At 40.2% G+C, this 14,883-nt stretch overlaps 3 protein-coding genes across 3 annotated transcripts; 2 read left to right on the forward strand and 1 right to left on the reverse strand.

The window, feature by feature from the left end:
- Window positions 1-1,425: 1,425 nt before the first annotated feature.
- ift22 (intraflagellar transport 22 homolog (Chlamydomonas)) lies at window positions 1,426-4,086 on the forward strand (the record flags this gene model as incomplete). Its single annotated transcript, XM_080725768.1, has 5 exons — window positions 1,426-1,470; window positions 2,089-2,171; window positions 2,675-2,764; window positions 2,936-3,138; window positions 3,827-4,086. 5 exons carry the CDS (start codon window positions 1,426-1,428, stop codon window positions 3,973-3,975), a joined length of 570 nt encoding a protein of 189 aa, XP_080581894.1. The 3' UTR covers window positions 3,976-4,086.
- Window positions 4,087-4,916: 830 nt separating this feature from the next.
- Window positions 4,917-7,378, reverse strand: LOC308284548 (ATP synthase subunit g, mitochondrial-like). Its single transcript, XM_080725206.1, has 3 exons — window positions 7,258-7,378; window positions 6,812-6,966; window positions 4,917-5,104 (listed from the first exon to the last, which is right to left on the reverse strand). Exons 1-3 carry the CDS (start codon window positions 7,307-7,309, stop codon window positions 5,006-5,008), a joined length of 306 nt encoding a protein of 101 aa, XP_080581332.1. The 5' UTR covers window positions 7,310-7,378; the 3' UTR covers window positions 4,917-5,005.
- Window positions 7,379-8,667: 1,289 nt separating this feature from the next.
- selenot1a (selenoprotein T, 1a) lies at window positions 8,668-13,507 on the forward strand. The gene is made up of 6 exons (XM_080726209.1): window positions 8,668-8,845; window positions 9,701-9,811; window positions 10,142-10,268; window positions 11,837-11,924; window positions 12,028-12,192; window positions 12,835-13,507. Exons 1-5 carry the CDS (start codon window positions 8,706-8,708, stop codon window positions 12,159-12,161), a joined length of 600 nt encoding a protein of 199 aa, XP_080582335.1. The 5' UTR covers window positions 8,668-8,705; the 3' UTR covers window positions 12,162-12,192; window positions 12,835-13,507.
- Window positions 13,508-14,883: the final 1,376 nt, after the last annotated feature.

Below are 14,883 nucleotides of genomic sequence, written 5' to 3' on the forward strand. Positions count from 1 at the left end.
CAAAATAGAGCAGCTCAAAATATGTAAAGACAAATATGTCTGCTAAGTTAACAACGATCTGTTCAACAATCATGCATATTGTATTCGTTTATTTTACAGATGACATCACACATTAATAACATTTCATAAATAGACCATGTTAGCCAAAGAGGCTAATTTGTATGGATTCCCAAACTCCCTGCATGCATTCAGCTAGTTAAAATAATAAGCAAGACAAGTAGGCTACATGTTCATACAAGCGTCAAGCATGAAAATAAAGCATTGAGGATGCATGCAATCTACACATAGTAAACATGACATCTGAAATTAGTTGCAGTGCAAAAAGTTGTAAGAGTCTGACATTGTCAATGTTAGCTCCTCCCAGTCCTTAGCAAAGGGATGCTGCTCATGCAAGACAGTTTAAGTGACAAAGAGGGAGCTACTAGGCAAGCCAAACAGCAGCTAAACTTAAAGGTCTCACAAACATGCATTCAACAGGAGAACGAACTGAATTGCAGCTCGGGTTTATTAATAGGATGTTGAACACATTTCTTACCTCTTCTTACCATAATACCATTTCAACGGTTATCCTCTCGATGCTCGATCTAAGCTGGTTGCCTGGCACCCGTAAAACGACTATCTTATTGGTTAGCCAGGAGAAAAGGCGTGATGTATTGCTATGTGTTGATTAGCTCCCGGTAGGACAAGTGGGCGGTCCTCAGTTGATTGAAGTTAGAAATGACCAATTAACAGAGGAGGGACAACAGCCTCTCATGGAAACCAGAGCGATATATAAGAGAGTGGCGTCACGCTTTGAACTCGCCGCAGACCGGAAGTGGCTTCGCATGGAGCCGTTCTCATTCCTAGCGAGCCAATGCCCCGTCCGCCCCCCATTCTAGCCGAGTCATTTAAACTCGCTGGAAGTAGACCAAATCACGTCTTTTTCACCATTGTAACGCATTCACGGGCCTCTCTAAGGTAGATACCATTTTTAAAAGAGTGAAAAAGACGTGATTTAGTCTACTTACCAGCGAGTGAAAAATGAATGGGGGCGGACGGGGCAGAGGCTCGCTAGGAATGAGAACAGGCTCCAGTAAGCTAGGCTAAGTTAGCTTCCCACCATAGAGTAAATAGGCTTTTCACGCTTACTATGGGAGTCGACGTAAGTGACGTAACTCTCTCTTCTACAACTCTGATGGAAACCATAGAAACGAACAGGAAGTTTACTTACAACCCTAGAACTCTCGCAGAACGTTTAGTGCATCTCTTTTCAGCTCTCAAATAACAATAATTCATGTAGAATGTATTTTTCTTTATAATTTTTGTTGATAATAAGTTCATGGAGCAATCATAACATAGACGGTGCATTGGCTCTAGTTTAAGTAAAGCTTGCTATATCTGATATTTTCATTGAACTAGCTGAGTTGCTAACACAGGTAACGTTAAATGGAAAAATTCAAAGCAAAAATACTGTTAATTGGACCTAGCGAGGTAAGTGCTCACTCAACCACCTCTTTATTTGCAATTCTAAATCAAGTTATATTGCTGATTTAGCTGACTTTAGAAACGCAATTAGGTAGGTTGATTAACTAGTATGCCTTGTTTTTGATTGATTGAATACTTTATTAACAGTTTGTAAACAGTACAGTGGTACTAAAGGAGCACACTAGAGGCATGTTTCCATTGTGGTCCTGGGTAGAGTAATACATTCCTCAAGACATTTAAAAGATTCTCTTTCCTTTGTTTTTGTCCCTGGGGCATCACCTCCTTTTTGTGTAGAAACAGGACTTCCTCCAGGCTGCTTCAACAACATGTTTAGGGCCGTGGTACTGACAGAAAATAGCAGAATCTGTATTGAGAGATTTGTTCAGTAATAGGGGATCTGTCTCTCCAGATCTTTTTGAACAGAAATGACATGCATGGGTTATAGGGATAGCAGGCATCCAATCAGGATAGGGAGACAGGGAGACCTGTTACTGAACAAACACTGTCAATGATTACTATCAGAATATATGCTTTGACTTTCTAACAAACAAACAACGTATGGTATATCAATTTCAACACTTTAATTTAACTGTGGCTGTTTTTGATTATAATGTTCTGTTTCAGAGCGGAAAGACAGTGCTTGCAAATTTCCTATCTGACACAACAGAAACAATTGGAGGAGAGTACAGTCCTACTCAAGGAGTCAGGTACAGATGCTTGGGGTTTTGGGAAGCACATTTCTTTATTATCTGAGGCCTAATGATAGCTCTGTAGCTTTATATCCAAATCCATATAGTAAGTTCATCTAATTAAAGAATAATACACAGGGGTTGACACTAACGTCTCAGATGTAAATTGTTCTTTATAAAATGTTACCGCTCAATTTAACACTGATTTCTTCACTTTCTGGGGCTTTGCGATAAAACATGTCATACTGTACCTCAATCCAAATCCAAATACCTACAAAGCAGCTATGATTGAATATTTCTATGGTTTCACACTTGTTATTTGATGTTTTTATGTTTAGACAGATATCTCATGTTGTGTTCATAGATAGACGGTTGTGTCCACTCTGAAATGAGCACTTGCCCGGTCGGGCAACCTGAAAGTAACTTAATGTGAAACCGTGTTTGGACTTGGACTACAGTAGATACAATCATGACAATTACAATAAGCAATTGCAGCTAATTTGTTTCTTCCTTGTTTCAAGGATACTGGAATTTGAATTGCAGAATGATGGAAGTGGTGATAAATATTCAATGTGTGATGTGGAACTTTGGGACTGCGCAGGTGACTTTAAGTAAGAGCAAAGGGTAGCAGAATCACATTTAAACCTCCTGTAGTTAATATCGTCTTGGGGTGCCTTACGAAAGATGGTGTGTAGATCACATTTTTTCCTGTGTTTCCTTTATTCAGATATTATACTCTCTTCCAGTGTGTCATCAAGTAACAATTACTCTTCTCTTGACAGATTTGAATCGTGCTGGCCAGCACTGATGAGAGACTGCAATGGTGTTGTGATTATTTTTAATCACGACGTTCCGAGTCACCTGAAAGAAATAGAGACCTGGCACTCAATGTTTATTTCCTCTCTGGGACTGCAAGACAGCCAGTGCCTATTGATTGCTCACCACAAGCCTGGCAGTGGAGCCGATGAAAGGCAGCTGCCTTTAGGTAACACTATTGCATGATGCCATACCGCACAGGCAGCTTTTAGAATTCTGCTTAACCCATTTAGGCCTAGAATTATTGAATGCTTTAACCAGTGACAAATAGCAGATATACAAGCTCACAGCGCGGCACTGAGTGCCGCGCTGCGAGCTTGTAGATCTGCTATTTTTGAAAAAGTCGTGAAAATGTGTGCAAATCTTTGAATATATGATGTATTTTCAAAGCAAACTTTTGTAACTCAAATTTTACTTCTGGGTGGTCCCTGGAACTAAATATTTTGAGATGCGGGTCCGTGGCCAAATAAATATCATTTTGGGGGTCCTTCACATGAAAAGGTTTGAGAACCACTGACATAGTAGTCTCTCAAGAACAGACTAACTGAGCTCCATTTAAGTGAAAAGGACCTTTTCTTTGACTATGGCTAGCCAGATTGCTGACATAGAAACATAGGTTTTTCAAAAAATCTTAGAAGGATTCAAAAGACACTTATAGAATCGGGTCAAAATTCTAATTTTCACGATTTTTCAAAAATAGCAGATCTACAAGCTAGCAGCGCGGCACTCGGTGCCGCGCTGTGAGCTTGTATAGCTGCTATTTTTCAATAGTTAAAGCATAAAATAATACACAATAATGTGTACCTGTTTTAATATTTCAATGCTCATAATGAATGTGTTATTCATTTTTAATGCAGCCTCCCATCTGAGCAGACTTCCGCTCATTCATTCTAACCTGGAAGAGGAGCCTGAGGATGTGAGACAAGCATTTCTCAAATACTTGAGAAACATTGTAAATGCACTGTCAGAGAGCAGAGAACGGGAAGAGATGTCCATCATTACCTAGTGACAAAGCCTAGAGCGGTGATTTCCAAATGGTGTGCCGAGGGACACACACTGGTGTGCCGTGAGACATGTCCAGGTTTACCTTGGAATTTTGTTACAACCGCATATTACTACAGTAATATATTATACAGTATACAAAGTTATTTACTATATCAGTACTTTGTGTCTACCTATTTCCCAATACAGAACCAAATTCTATACCCTGGTCATCTCTATTTTAGCCCCAGCATTATAGGCAAAATGTTTTTCCCCCACACATTTACTATAGCAAAATAGCAGATCTGCAAGCTCACCTTGTGAGCTTCTGGATTGGTCACTTTTTGCTATGAAATGAATACAGGTGTGCCATGTGATTTTGACTTGCCTATTGTTTTTTTGGATTTGAAAACCACTTCTCAAGAGAACATCTGAAGCCTACTGTAATGTATACTTTGTTGTATGACACCACGGTATTTAAACCAGTAAGACTCCCTCATCGGCGACCGTCACGTCGCATACACACATTTTGGAAGGCAATCATAGCCAATCAGGAGGGAATATGGGAAATGGGACAGATCCATGTTGATGACATGATACTGTGTACGGTATTTAAATGAAGCATGATTCTACTAGAGTTAAGTTAATTTGACGATGCTATCATAATTCTAGCCTGTCCAATTCCATTCCATTCTGCACCAGTGACTGTTTGAGACAGTGTTTTGTTTGAGACAGTGTTTGATCTTGCCTACCAATGTACTATGGAACTTTCATTCTAGCACCCCAATGTGGCATGTTGGTAAGCCTTGTTTTGTAATGGAGTAAAGATTCAATAATACATTTTACTTTGGTTAAGTGTTTTTGTGTATCAATGGTTAAGAGTCACTATGGAGAAAACGTGGAAAACAGCTTTGCCTTGTAAACAAATTTCATGCCGAAGGGGGAAAATAATGTCCTCTCAAAGTACTGACATCTGTTTATTGGGTCCCACATTTCACGTTGGGAGTTGAGCATATTCATGCTCAGAATGCAAAGAAGATGAAATTGTCCATAAATTAAACATCATATCCAATGAGGCCTCTTTTGCCAATGCACTCGCCAATGTAGAACCACATGGCCACCTCAGTGAGAACCAGTCCATTCCTCACCACATCCTGTGAACACAAAACAGTTTTTTTTCCCCGAATTAGTTTCTCAGTAGAAATATGACACATAATATTAAAATGCACAAATAATGAAATTTGTATTTGGACACAGCTTAGTTACTGTGGATTAATTACAGTCCCTTTTCAATTGACATGGCCCAACACCACAACGTCCACTTGTGCCTGGTACTAAAAAGTATCCACTCCAGAGTATGTTAGAGCTAGGCCAAAAAGGGCCAAACACTAAGACTTCATAATGACTGATCACTCACTGACCAGGATATAATTGTAATAAATGATAATAGATTCTATTGTGTTATAACCACTATTAAACTCTATTATAGTGTATTATAGTTATCATAGTAATACATTAATACTTTATAGTGTATTATAATCACAGTTATAAGCCATATAGTGTATTATAATTAGGACAGTTGTAATACAAATTTATATTCTATTATAATCACATTTAAAAGGGTCAATTTGTTTCTTACCGATAGGGGTACTTTTGTGTAATGGAAAATGTAAATATTTTTATGTGGTGCGGTGCTAAAGCTGCAGTCAAAAAGATGGTCACAGATAACCTGACTTTCGCCAGATGGTGGCAGCATTGCTTATGCATTGCTTTACCATCTGGGCTCGCTCCAGCACAGTTGATAACACTCGTAAAGTCCCGGGCCGGACCAATCAGCGGCAGCTATGGGCGGGCTCTGAGCGGCTCTGAGCCAATAGAGTCTGATTGCAGACCACGTGGAAACCCAGGAGGCGGATTCTGGGTGCAACGTCATGCAGACAGGCCAATATGAGTGGTTGGAGTTGGCACGGCCATATCCAATCACCTGCTTTAGAATTTGAAAAAATGGCCCGCCCCTTACATCGGTTGTGCTGGACCGAGCCCAGATGGTAAAGCAGAGCGTATACGCAATGCTGCAAACCATCTGGCGAAAGTCAGGTTAGGTCACAGAGGCTACAGAAAATGGTTTCAAGGGTCATCACGAGGCTGGCTTGTGGCAGAGGTTTTTCTATTTTTGCCATGGGCAAAATGAGCTGACAAAAATATTACTGGAAGAGCTAGCCTTAGTGAAATATGTTAGTGCAGTCTTTCTCAAAGTGGGTCGAGGGACCTTTCTCTGTCTGGAACTCTGAGAATGTACAAATGGACCTTACAGATCTGTAACTGAGACCAAATGGACGAGTTATGGGGGTCCTTGAAGATGACCACTGTACTAGTGGACTCCTAACATACCATAATGTCATAGTAAATCTGTGTCATACATATTCTTAAGTAGGCCTAATTGGGTCCTATGATCAAAATAAAAACATTACAATGTTGCGTAAAAACTAAATAAAAACCATGCCACAGACAAGGGCAAGTCTTGCCACGGGCACATATGTTGTTGATGACCCCTATGTGGAATGCACTGCATTACACTCAACAAGTCAGTATAGAATGTATGTCCATGTGAGTGTGTTATGTAACAATTCTGGAAATTCCAGGCTACAGAATAGTACAGAACACAAGGGGACAGTACCTTCAGAGGGCATTATTATTAATTGTATCAAGTTGTTGCTATAAACAGTATTGTTTTTCAATCTTGACTTAAGAAAACGTATCTCTATGGGTTTCCACAACTAGATGTTCCAACATGAGAATGACATGACTTTGTTACTTTGAGACAGACCCCTTATTACACTTTAAACTTTAAAGCGACTCACCCGCACTTGTAGTTGTCCAAGACGTGCTGTTGCCTTGATGACACCCCCTACGCCCATAATGGCTTTGGGGAGCTCCATAGGGGAAGGGGGGACCAGCTCCACACGTGCATAATGCCAGAAAGTCGCAAGCTGGGGTTTGGAGTACGTAACAGCGGCTGAAACAGAAACATATAGTCCCTTTATATGTGATCTAACTTGACCGAGTATCCATACAATTTGCATGATTCGATATAAAATGTAAACATTTATCAATTAAGGTTCACATTTTTACAAATGGACATCTTGTTATTGCATGCATTTACAACACTAGTGCTGCAGCTGTCGCTGTGTTTTTAGGCTAGCGTCTTCTGCAGCAGTTCTGCTGCCTCTGTCAAGCCATGCTAAATTCTGTCAGGACTTGCTTCTGCCCACTATCTCAAAGATGCAATCAACATTGATACACTTACCATTGACCAATGTGGGCACTTTGGCCATCAATTTCTGTACAGCTTGTGCCATGTTGTTATTGAATGACTTTCACACACAGCCTTCCCGACCCCTGCTGTGAAGTCGAGCCATATGAACACGCTTCCGGTAGGAAAAGGATAACTGAACTGAAAATAAAAGTAATGCAGCTTCCAATCTGCAATCTAATCAGATATTTGACAGTAAAATAAATCCAACGCCTGGGTTACGAATGTTTTTTTTTAGACCAAATTATGCTTTGTATTAGGTTCAAGTAAAACTGTGAACCCATTCGGTAAATTAATAATACAGGTTTTCAGAAAATATCAGAAAATAAACTTTTAAATAAACTATTAACAACAAAAGGTGACATATAGACTTGAAAATAAATAAAAATACACTATTAGCTCTTTTTGCTCCTATCCTGTAGTGTCAATAAAGAATAATAATTGAAATTCTGTATGTGATGTCATGTCAAGTCAAACACTGAAAATGTTTACTTTATGGTTAACTGATTAATGATTACTTAATGTGGTACTACCATGCTCACTTTGTTATTGTTATTATTGGCGTATTGCCATTGCTTTTTCAAGGGCGGCTCTTTTATTGCTTTCGTAACTTTTATTTTGAAAGGGAAATAGTTGGCAACGAATTAGTCTCGCGTGGCCAGACTGTTGCCTCCGCGATTTGGTCAAATGCATTCAGAGATTGTGGAATAGTTGTCTGGCTACGCGAGACTAGCAACGAATGGGCTCGAAATGTAGCACTTGATCTCAATAAGAGATGGTTTGCAGCGTCATCTAGTGGACACTATAGTTATATAACAGCATCTTAAAAAATATCTTTCAAAAGTAATTGTAAAAAAAAGGATAAATATCATGCTAATCAAACATTAGACCTACACTCTGCTTGAGTCAATGTATTCTAATTCTGAAAGCCCAATGCCATGTCTTGTATTATGGACGTATGGCCATAAGTGCAATTTAGGTGAAGAAATTTTGCAATATAATAATACTAATAATAATAATAATATCGTAGATGTATTAGTTAATGTACTTAAGTGCATTGTGAGGTATTTGTACTTTACATGAGTATTTCCAATTTCCAATACTTTTACTTCTACTCCACTATCTCGGATCCAAATATTGTACTTTTACTCCACTACATTTATTTGATAACTTCAGCTACTAGTTACTTTGAGTTTGAAGTCTTGGATATTATAACATGTATACCGGTAATGTAGGCTATCACCTATCAGGGGGAAAAAGCTACCCTATGCCTAGAAGGAGGCTCTTGTGGGAGGGACCAGTAGTAGGTGTATGTCATCATGTCAGTCATGAGCATTGAGCAACACTAACCGCCTCACCAGGCTTTCTGGGGGAAAGAGCAACACACACTCAAAGTGAGTGAGTGAGCAGGGTTGGAGGAGGAAGCACAGCGAGACCCAGTAATGGCGAACAAGTGGTTGCCGTTCTCGCTCCTATTTCTGGGGGTTTTCTCGCTATATTGTGCCACATCTGCGGAGAATGGCGGAATAAAGAAGATGAAGATGCAGTTCGCCACGGGACCCCTTCTCAAATTTCAGATCTGGTGAGAAAAAAAATGATAGGACCACCAGTACGTAGTAGCTCTAAGCTAGCTGCTAAACCCCAGCTAATGCCAATGTCCAAGCTAGCCGCGCTGCTGCTGCCGAAGAAGGCGTTACATTAAATATTATCATCTCTCTAGAGTGTGTCGAAATCTAACCAACACCAAATATGAACGTGTCCTTGCATCATAATTCGTTTCTACGGTGTTTAAATCGACCCTATGGCAACTAATAATTTAACTCAAGGATACAATCAGCCAACGGCCCTGTTTCCGCTGTAAATCTTATCCAACTATTTACCTCTTGTGAGCTGTGCTGTGCTTCTGCTATCTGGTGGATTAACATGTATAGCTAACTCTTAATCACTTAATCCCATTCTTCAGACCCCAGATGTAGATTTGTTTCAGTCATTGTGTTGGCGCCGTTATCTAGATCGACTGTGGTAGGCCTACAACAGGTTTTTGAAGTTCATGTCAACTCGAGTCACATGTTTTTGTTGTGTATGACATGCACTACAACTAACGCATTACAACGGAACTGCACGTCATAAATGTAATGACATACTAGCTCAAGAAAGATTGAGATTAAGGCAGTTTCAAGTGTTGTCAATGCCACAATTATAAGGTTAGAGTTAGAGATCTGTCCTTTCCTTATGGAAAACTATTTGGCTTATTAGTGGAATGTCACACCACCACTAAAACCTTCCAGTAGAAGGGAAAATGTGACAAACGATCCAAAGATAACATTGATGTGTGCAACTGTGTTATGTTATGCTGAGCATCCAGTTTTACTCTGCAAAAAACATGTATTGTGCTGCTCTTGTTCCTTGACTTTAACCTTTGTTCCTGCGCCCACAGTATTTCCTGAGGGTACAAGCGGGTGTTTGAGGAGTACACGCAGGCCTTGTACCAGCGGTACCCAGACATCCGCATAGAGGGAGAGAACTTCCTCCCTCTGCCCCTCTATCGGTAAGAAGGAGAGATTTCCTTTGTGTACTTCCATCACATACATTTACATTGATATTGTGCTTTAGCAGTTGACATATACATGCAAACTACAAATGCAATGATTATACCTAAATTGACTGAAGCAGGCAGAGCATTTATTTACTAAGATTAACCATTGATGCCTATTGCCTACATTTTAGGAATTTAAAAACTACGGGTAATCTATCTTATTTAATATTGGATAATGATGGACAAGGAAAGTGTGAACATTAATGAATATGTTTTTTTTTTCAATGCTATACAAATGGCATTTGAAGTCATCCTCTTCAAGTCACTCTTTTATTCCCTCAGACATTTCTCTTCCTTCCTGTCCGTGTTCAAACTGCTGGTGATTGGGCTGATTATCATTGGCAAGGACCCGTTTGTCCTCTTTGGTATGCAAGCTCCAGGCATCTGGGTTTGGGGCCAGGAGAATAAGGTGAGGCCAGTGCTTGGATTATAATAGCCAAATAGTAAAATGACACTGGTATAACTTGCATGAAAGATGGTGTAATAGGATTCTAAGAATCTTATCTGAAGTGAGCTAAACACTTTTTTTTTGCTTGTTTGTTCAATACATATACAGTGTTTATTCACAGTACTTTAGTCTCTAATTTACAGCGTTGCAGACAGACTTATACAAACATATCTCACCCATGGGATTTCATTAGCTCTTCATCTAGGGTTTTGGCTGTGGTCCAAGGGAACTAATCATGACAGGCACATATATACCTCAGAAGAGATGTATATGTGCCTGTCATGATTGGTTTCCTTGGTCACAAGGATGTATAAGAGGACATGCTTCTACGGTGACATCCCCTTATAGCCACGCCCTGAAGAAGACATTGTGTCAAAACCGGACGGCGTTAGTGGCCTTTTATTGATTTTTTAATATGTAATAGCCCTATCTCACGAAAGGCTTTTTAGCTGTTCCTTGGCTCGTGAGTGTGGTTGAAGAAATTCCCTTGATGGGACCCCTCGTTCATTCATTCACTCATTTAGAGAAAGTGGAACAGGCAGCCCAGTAGCTATTTTATTTAGATTATTATGCTACAGTCTGTGTACTACGACCTGGGTCACAAGTTAGCGAACGTTTTCCGACTTGTTGCTCGCCGTGCAACACCATCGTGTGACGGAGTAGACTATAACACAGGCTTCATACACAACAAACAGTCGCGGAGGGAGAGGAGCCACAACACCCATTTCATTCTCACCATCGTGGCTGCTATGACATGTGAAATCATCTCAGAGGAGGGTTTTAAAAGTTTATCTTAATATATTACCTGTTACTCCTTGGTGGCTGATGTCTAAAATGCAGGCAGCTTTGGTGCACTGAGGGGCGAACAGTCGCTGTGCATAAACTGTTAAAGCACCGACTCGCACACCACGGCCATTCTTTTTTTTCAGACGATGCACACAACTGCATAACGTTAACGAACATACTTAGCAATGTTTCATAAAATTACGGTCACATTTTAAGAAGTTTGTAATTTGTTATTATTACTCTGCCGTATCCATATGTGTCCCATTTCCCTCTAGCCTAGGCTCTGTGGTCGGTGTGACACCGACCGCCACAATGCTGCACGATACTTTTCAATGGTCTGCTCCGCCTCCGCTGCTAACGCAGGGAGAGGAGGGGTGGTACTGGGTGCTAGGCAGGCAGCCTCTTTGATAAGCAGTGAGAGATACTTGCCCTCTTTCGCCAGCACTCAGCCCAACTCCGGCGGCATTTGTCCCCGCACCCATCCCCCAAAATTGCGTACTAGTAGTCATTGGATATTGCGTACCTGCGCACAGAGACCTAAGAATGTGTGCTTTGTGCGTACACGTTGGCAGGTCTGCTTAGGACCCACCACAACAAATTATCTGTCCACAACAAATTATGTGTGCAAACTTCTAGTGGTGTGTTCTGGGGAAATTATAACCTTTTTTATGTGCCTATAATGCCTTGCCCAACATTTGGATGACAGGCAAAAGTGGTCAATATTATTTTAATGTTTCTTTCAGATATATGCCTGCATGATGGTGTTCTTCTTCAGCAACATGATTGAAAACCAGTTGATGTCAACAGGCGCTTTTGAAATCACCTTAAATGGTGAGACGTTTTAACTCACATTTTCCTTTATTTTCGTTCTCTTTATATGGTGGACCATATTCAAACATAACGCCTATTAAAATATAATGCTTTACATACGTAGATGTGCCAGTGTGGTCCAAATTGGAGTCGGGTCACCTACCCTCCATGCAGCAGCTGGTGCAGATACTCGAGAATGAGATGAAGATGAACGTTCACATGGACACCATGGACACAATGACACACCACCGCTCTTAACCCTACTGGCTGGAGCCAAAGACCCCTCCATGTAAGTTCTCAAGGCAGGGTTCCCACGGTCATGAAATTCCTGGAAATATTTTGAAATTAGAAAAATATTTTTCCAGTACTGGAAAAGTTTTGGAATTGATCAAGGGTCCTGGAAGGTCCTGGAAAAAAAATAGCTATGCATTGTCTTTCGTTATTGATTTTGTTAATACCTCTGAAATGACAAATTAAACATTTGCCAAATTGTCAAATATTAGAGGCAGAAATTGTGAAAATAGCAGTTGCGAGGCGTTGTGAGCATGTAGATCTGCTATTTTCACAATAGAAACCTGTTATACAAAATTCCTCAACTCTTAGTGCTCGTCAGGGTGCCAGGTCCCCAGTTAAAATATGATTATTTCGGGGGTCACAGCCTGAAAAGGTTGAGAACCACTGGCATACACTACCTGTCTTTGGGCATTGCGCATAGGAGTAAGCGACTTGTTATTGAGCTGAATTATTGTTATATAGTCCTGGAAATTGGGTTAAATATTCTGGAAAAGTTTTGGAAATTAATTGGTAAAAATGTGTGGGAACCCTGTCAAGGCTTTATACAGTTCTGCTGAGAATAAACAGCTTGCTGACAGCCTTCATGTCATTGGATTCTGTAATGTGTATGACTTGCTTCTATTGCTGCTTTCTCTAGGTTTGAGGTGGGTTTCTCATCGGGCTGTGAAGTGATTTTTATGAAGGTCTGCGCTGAAGGCAGGAGTTCTGCTAGCCCAGACTGGATGTCCCATCACTCATCACCTTGTCCCTTAAGACTCCTCACCCCCGATACCAGAGTGGGATCTTTGGTCGTGCTGGTCATGTTGTTATATTACTACTCATGCAGAATTCATTATGGTGCAATAAACAACCGGTTTAGGCTTACAGGGATGTGACCTTGTGGGTTCAATGGTTCTGTTTGGAGAGATTCTGTGTCTACACAACTAGTCTGAAACTGTCATAGAATTGATCTTAAATGAGCAAAATTCATCTAATTTCTACCATTGAGCAATTATGTATAGTTTTAACTGTTTCTTGTTATTAATTTAACTTGGCTCTGTGTAGAAAATGCCATACATTATCTCATCGCCATCACATTATTAATTGCCTCAGTTTAATTTCTGAATTCAAATTTTTATATTTACTTTGCATAGCTTGAACAAAGCTAAGAGGATTAATAAAAAATATAATGAGTATTTAACTGAAGTGTTAGTGTTTTTCCTCCCTGTAATTGTCATTGTATGAGGTTTACTCATGTGTTATGGAATGAGGTTTATTCATTAATGTGTCCTGGAATGAGGCAAATTAAATCTTTTCAAGTGACAGAGAAACAGGTATATCTTTAAAGACAAAGATGCATTAGAAGTGGCAGACCTTTGTCAACACCCCAGAAACCACAGAAGTTTTTATAGGCAGGCAGTGTGGTAAATGGTCTTTATTATAACGGCAATAATTACAAAAAACATGCCTTGGTATTATCCAACTGTTTCCAATCTAAAGGGTATGTGGCCCATAGGGCAGGGGCCCATCATCTGTAGCGAGAGGCGGCTTGAAGCACCAGCCATGATTTGCATGTACACCCCCAGTACATGACGCTGTAGGGACGAACCCTGCATTTTTATCGTCTTTAGTGACCCCACTGAAGCGTCCAGGGAATTGAACCCCAATCTCAGGGAAGACCTCAGCAGAGCTATCAGTAACTCAGCCCATTATGCTAATGCTTCTGAAAACATTCTGCTAGCATGGGAGTTAAAGTGAGATTATTTGACATGCTCATTTTTCACCACATGATGGCAGTATAGCTTAAAAGGAAAGTCAGAATAAAGCTGCAGTCTTTTAAATGGCTTCATCTATACCAGTGGTTCCCAAACATTTTTGCTCATAACCCCAAAAAGAGATTGTTTAGGACCCAAACTAGTAAAAATAGCAGATCTACAAGCTTGTAGATCAGCTATTTCTTCATGAAATTACTGAAGAAATCATTGAATTTTGTTTTTAATTCATGAAAAAAATTATCTCTTTTGGGAATGTTGAAATGTTTTTGAATAATACAAGACACCCTAAGGGCAAGAAGCGACCATTAGGTCGCGCTGAAACATAGCTTCTAAATAAGGAACATTTAAGAAGCATGAGCTGTGTTCTGTCAACCAGCGTGTTAAAAACAGTGTTTGGGAAACAGTGATCTATACCAATACGGTTGATAGATATTGAAGCCGCCACCTACTTACCGGGTAATAGCTCTAGTATTAAACCAGAATCAACATATAACTAGAAATACTGTTCCTTCGAAACAGTGTGGGCTCGCTTCCACCCAAAAAATAATAGTAAAAGGTGTCAAGGTCCCAGGCAATGCTCTCTTTCATTTTACTGACGGGCCCAGGCAATGCTCTCTTTCATTTTACTGACGGGCCCAGTCCGGCCTGTTCGAAGTGGAGCGGTGAATCTGAGCAGCTATTAGTTGGGTCGAAAATGGCAGTTCCGTGACCGTGGAGAGCAAAGGTCCGTTTCTCAATGGATTTGTCATCTAGGAGGGTTATTAAACAAATTTGGCCGGGATGTCTTTTTTAAAATGGCTGGGAAAATGTTTGACAGCTAGGGTAATTTTCAATCTCATTCACTTGCTATACCAAAAATGACTCCCAAAAAATCTGCTTTAAGTGGGATGTGAGGGGTCAAACTAGGGGGTTTTAATTATTCTGAATTCATT

This window comes from Nannobrachium achirus, assembly GCF_963921795.1.
Source record: "Nannobrachium achirus genome assembly, chromosome: 5".
In the NCBI taxonomy this organism is placed as follows: domain Eukaryota; kingdom Metazoa; phylum Chordata; class Actinopteri; order Myctophiformes; family Myctophidae; genus Nannobrachium; species Nannobrachium achirus.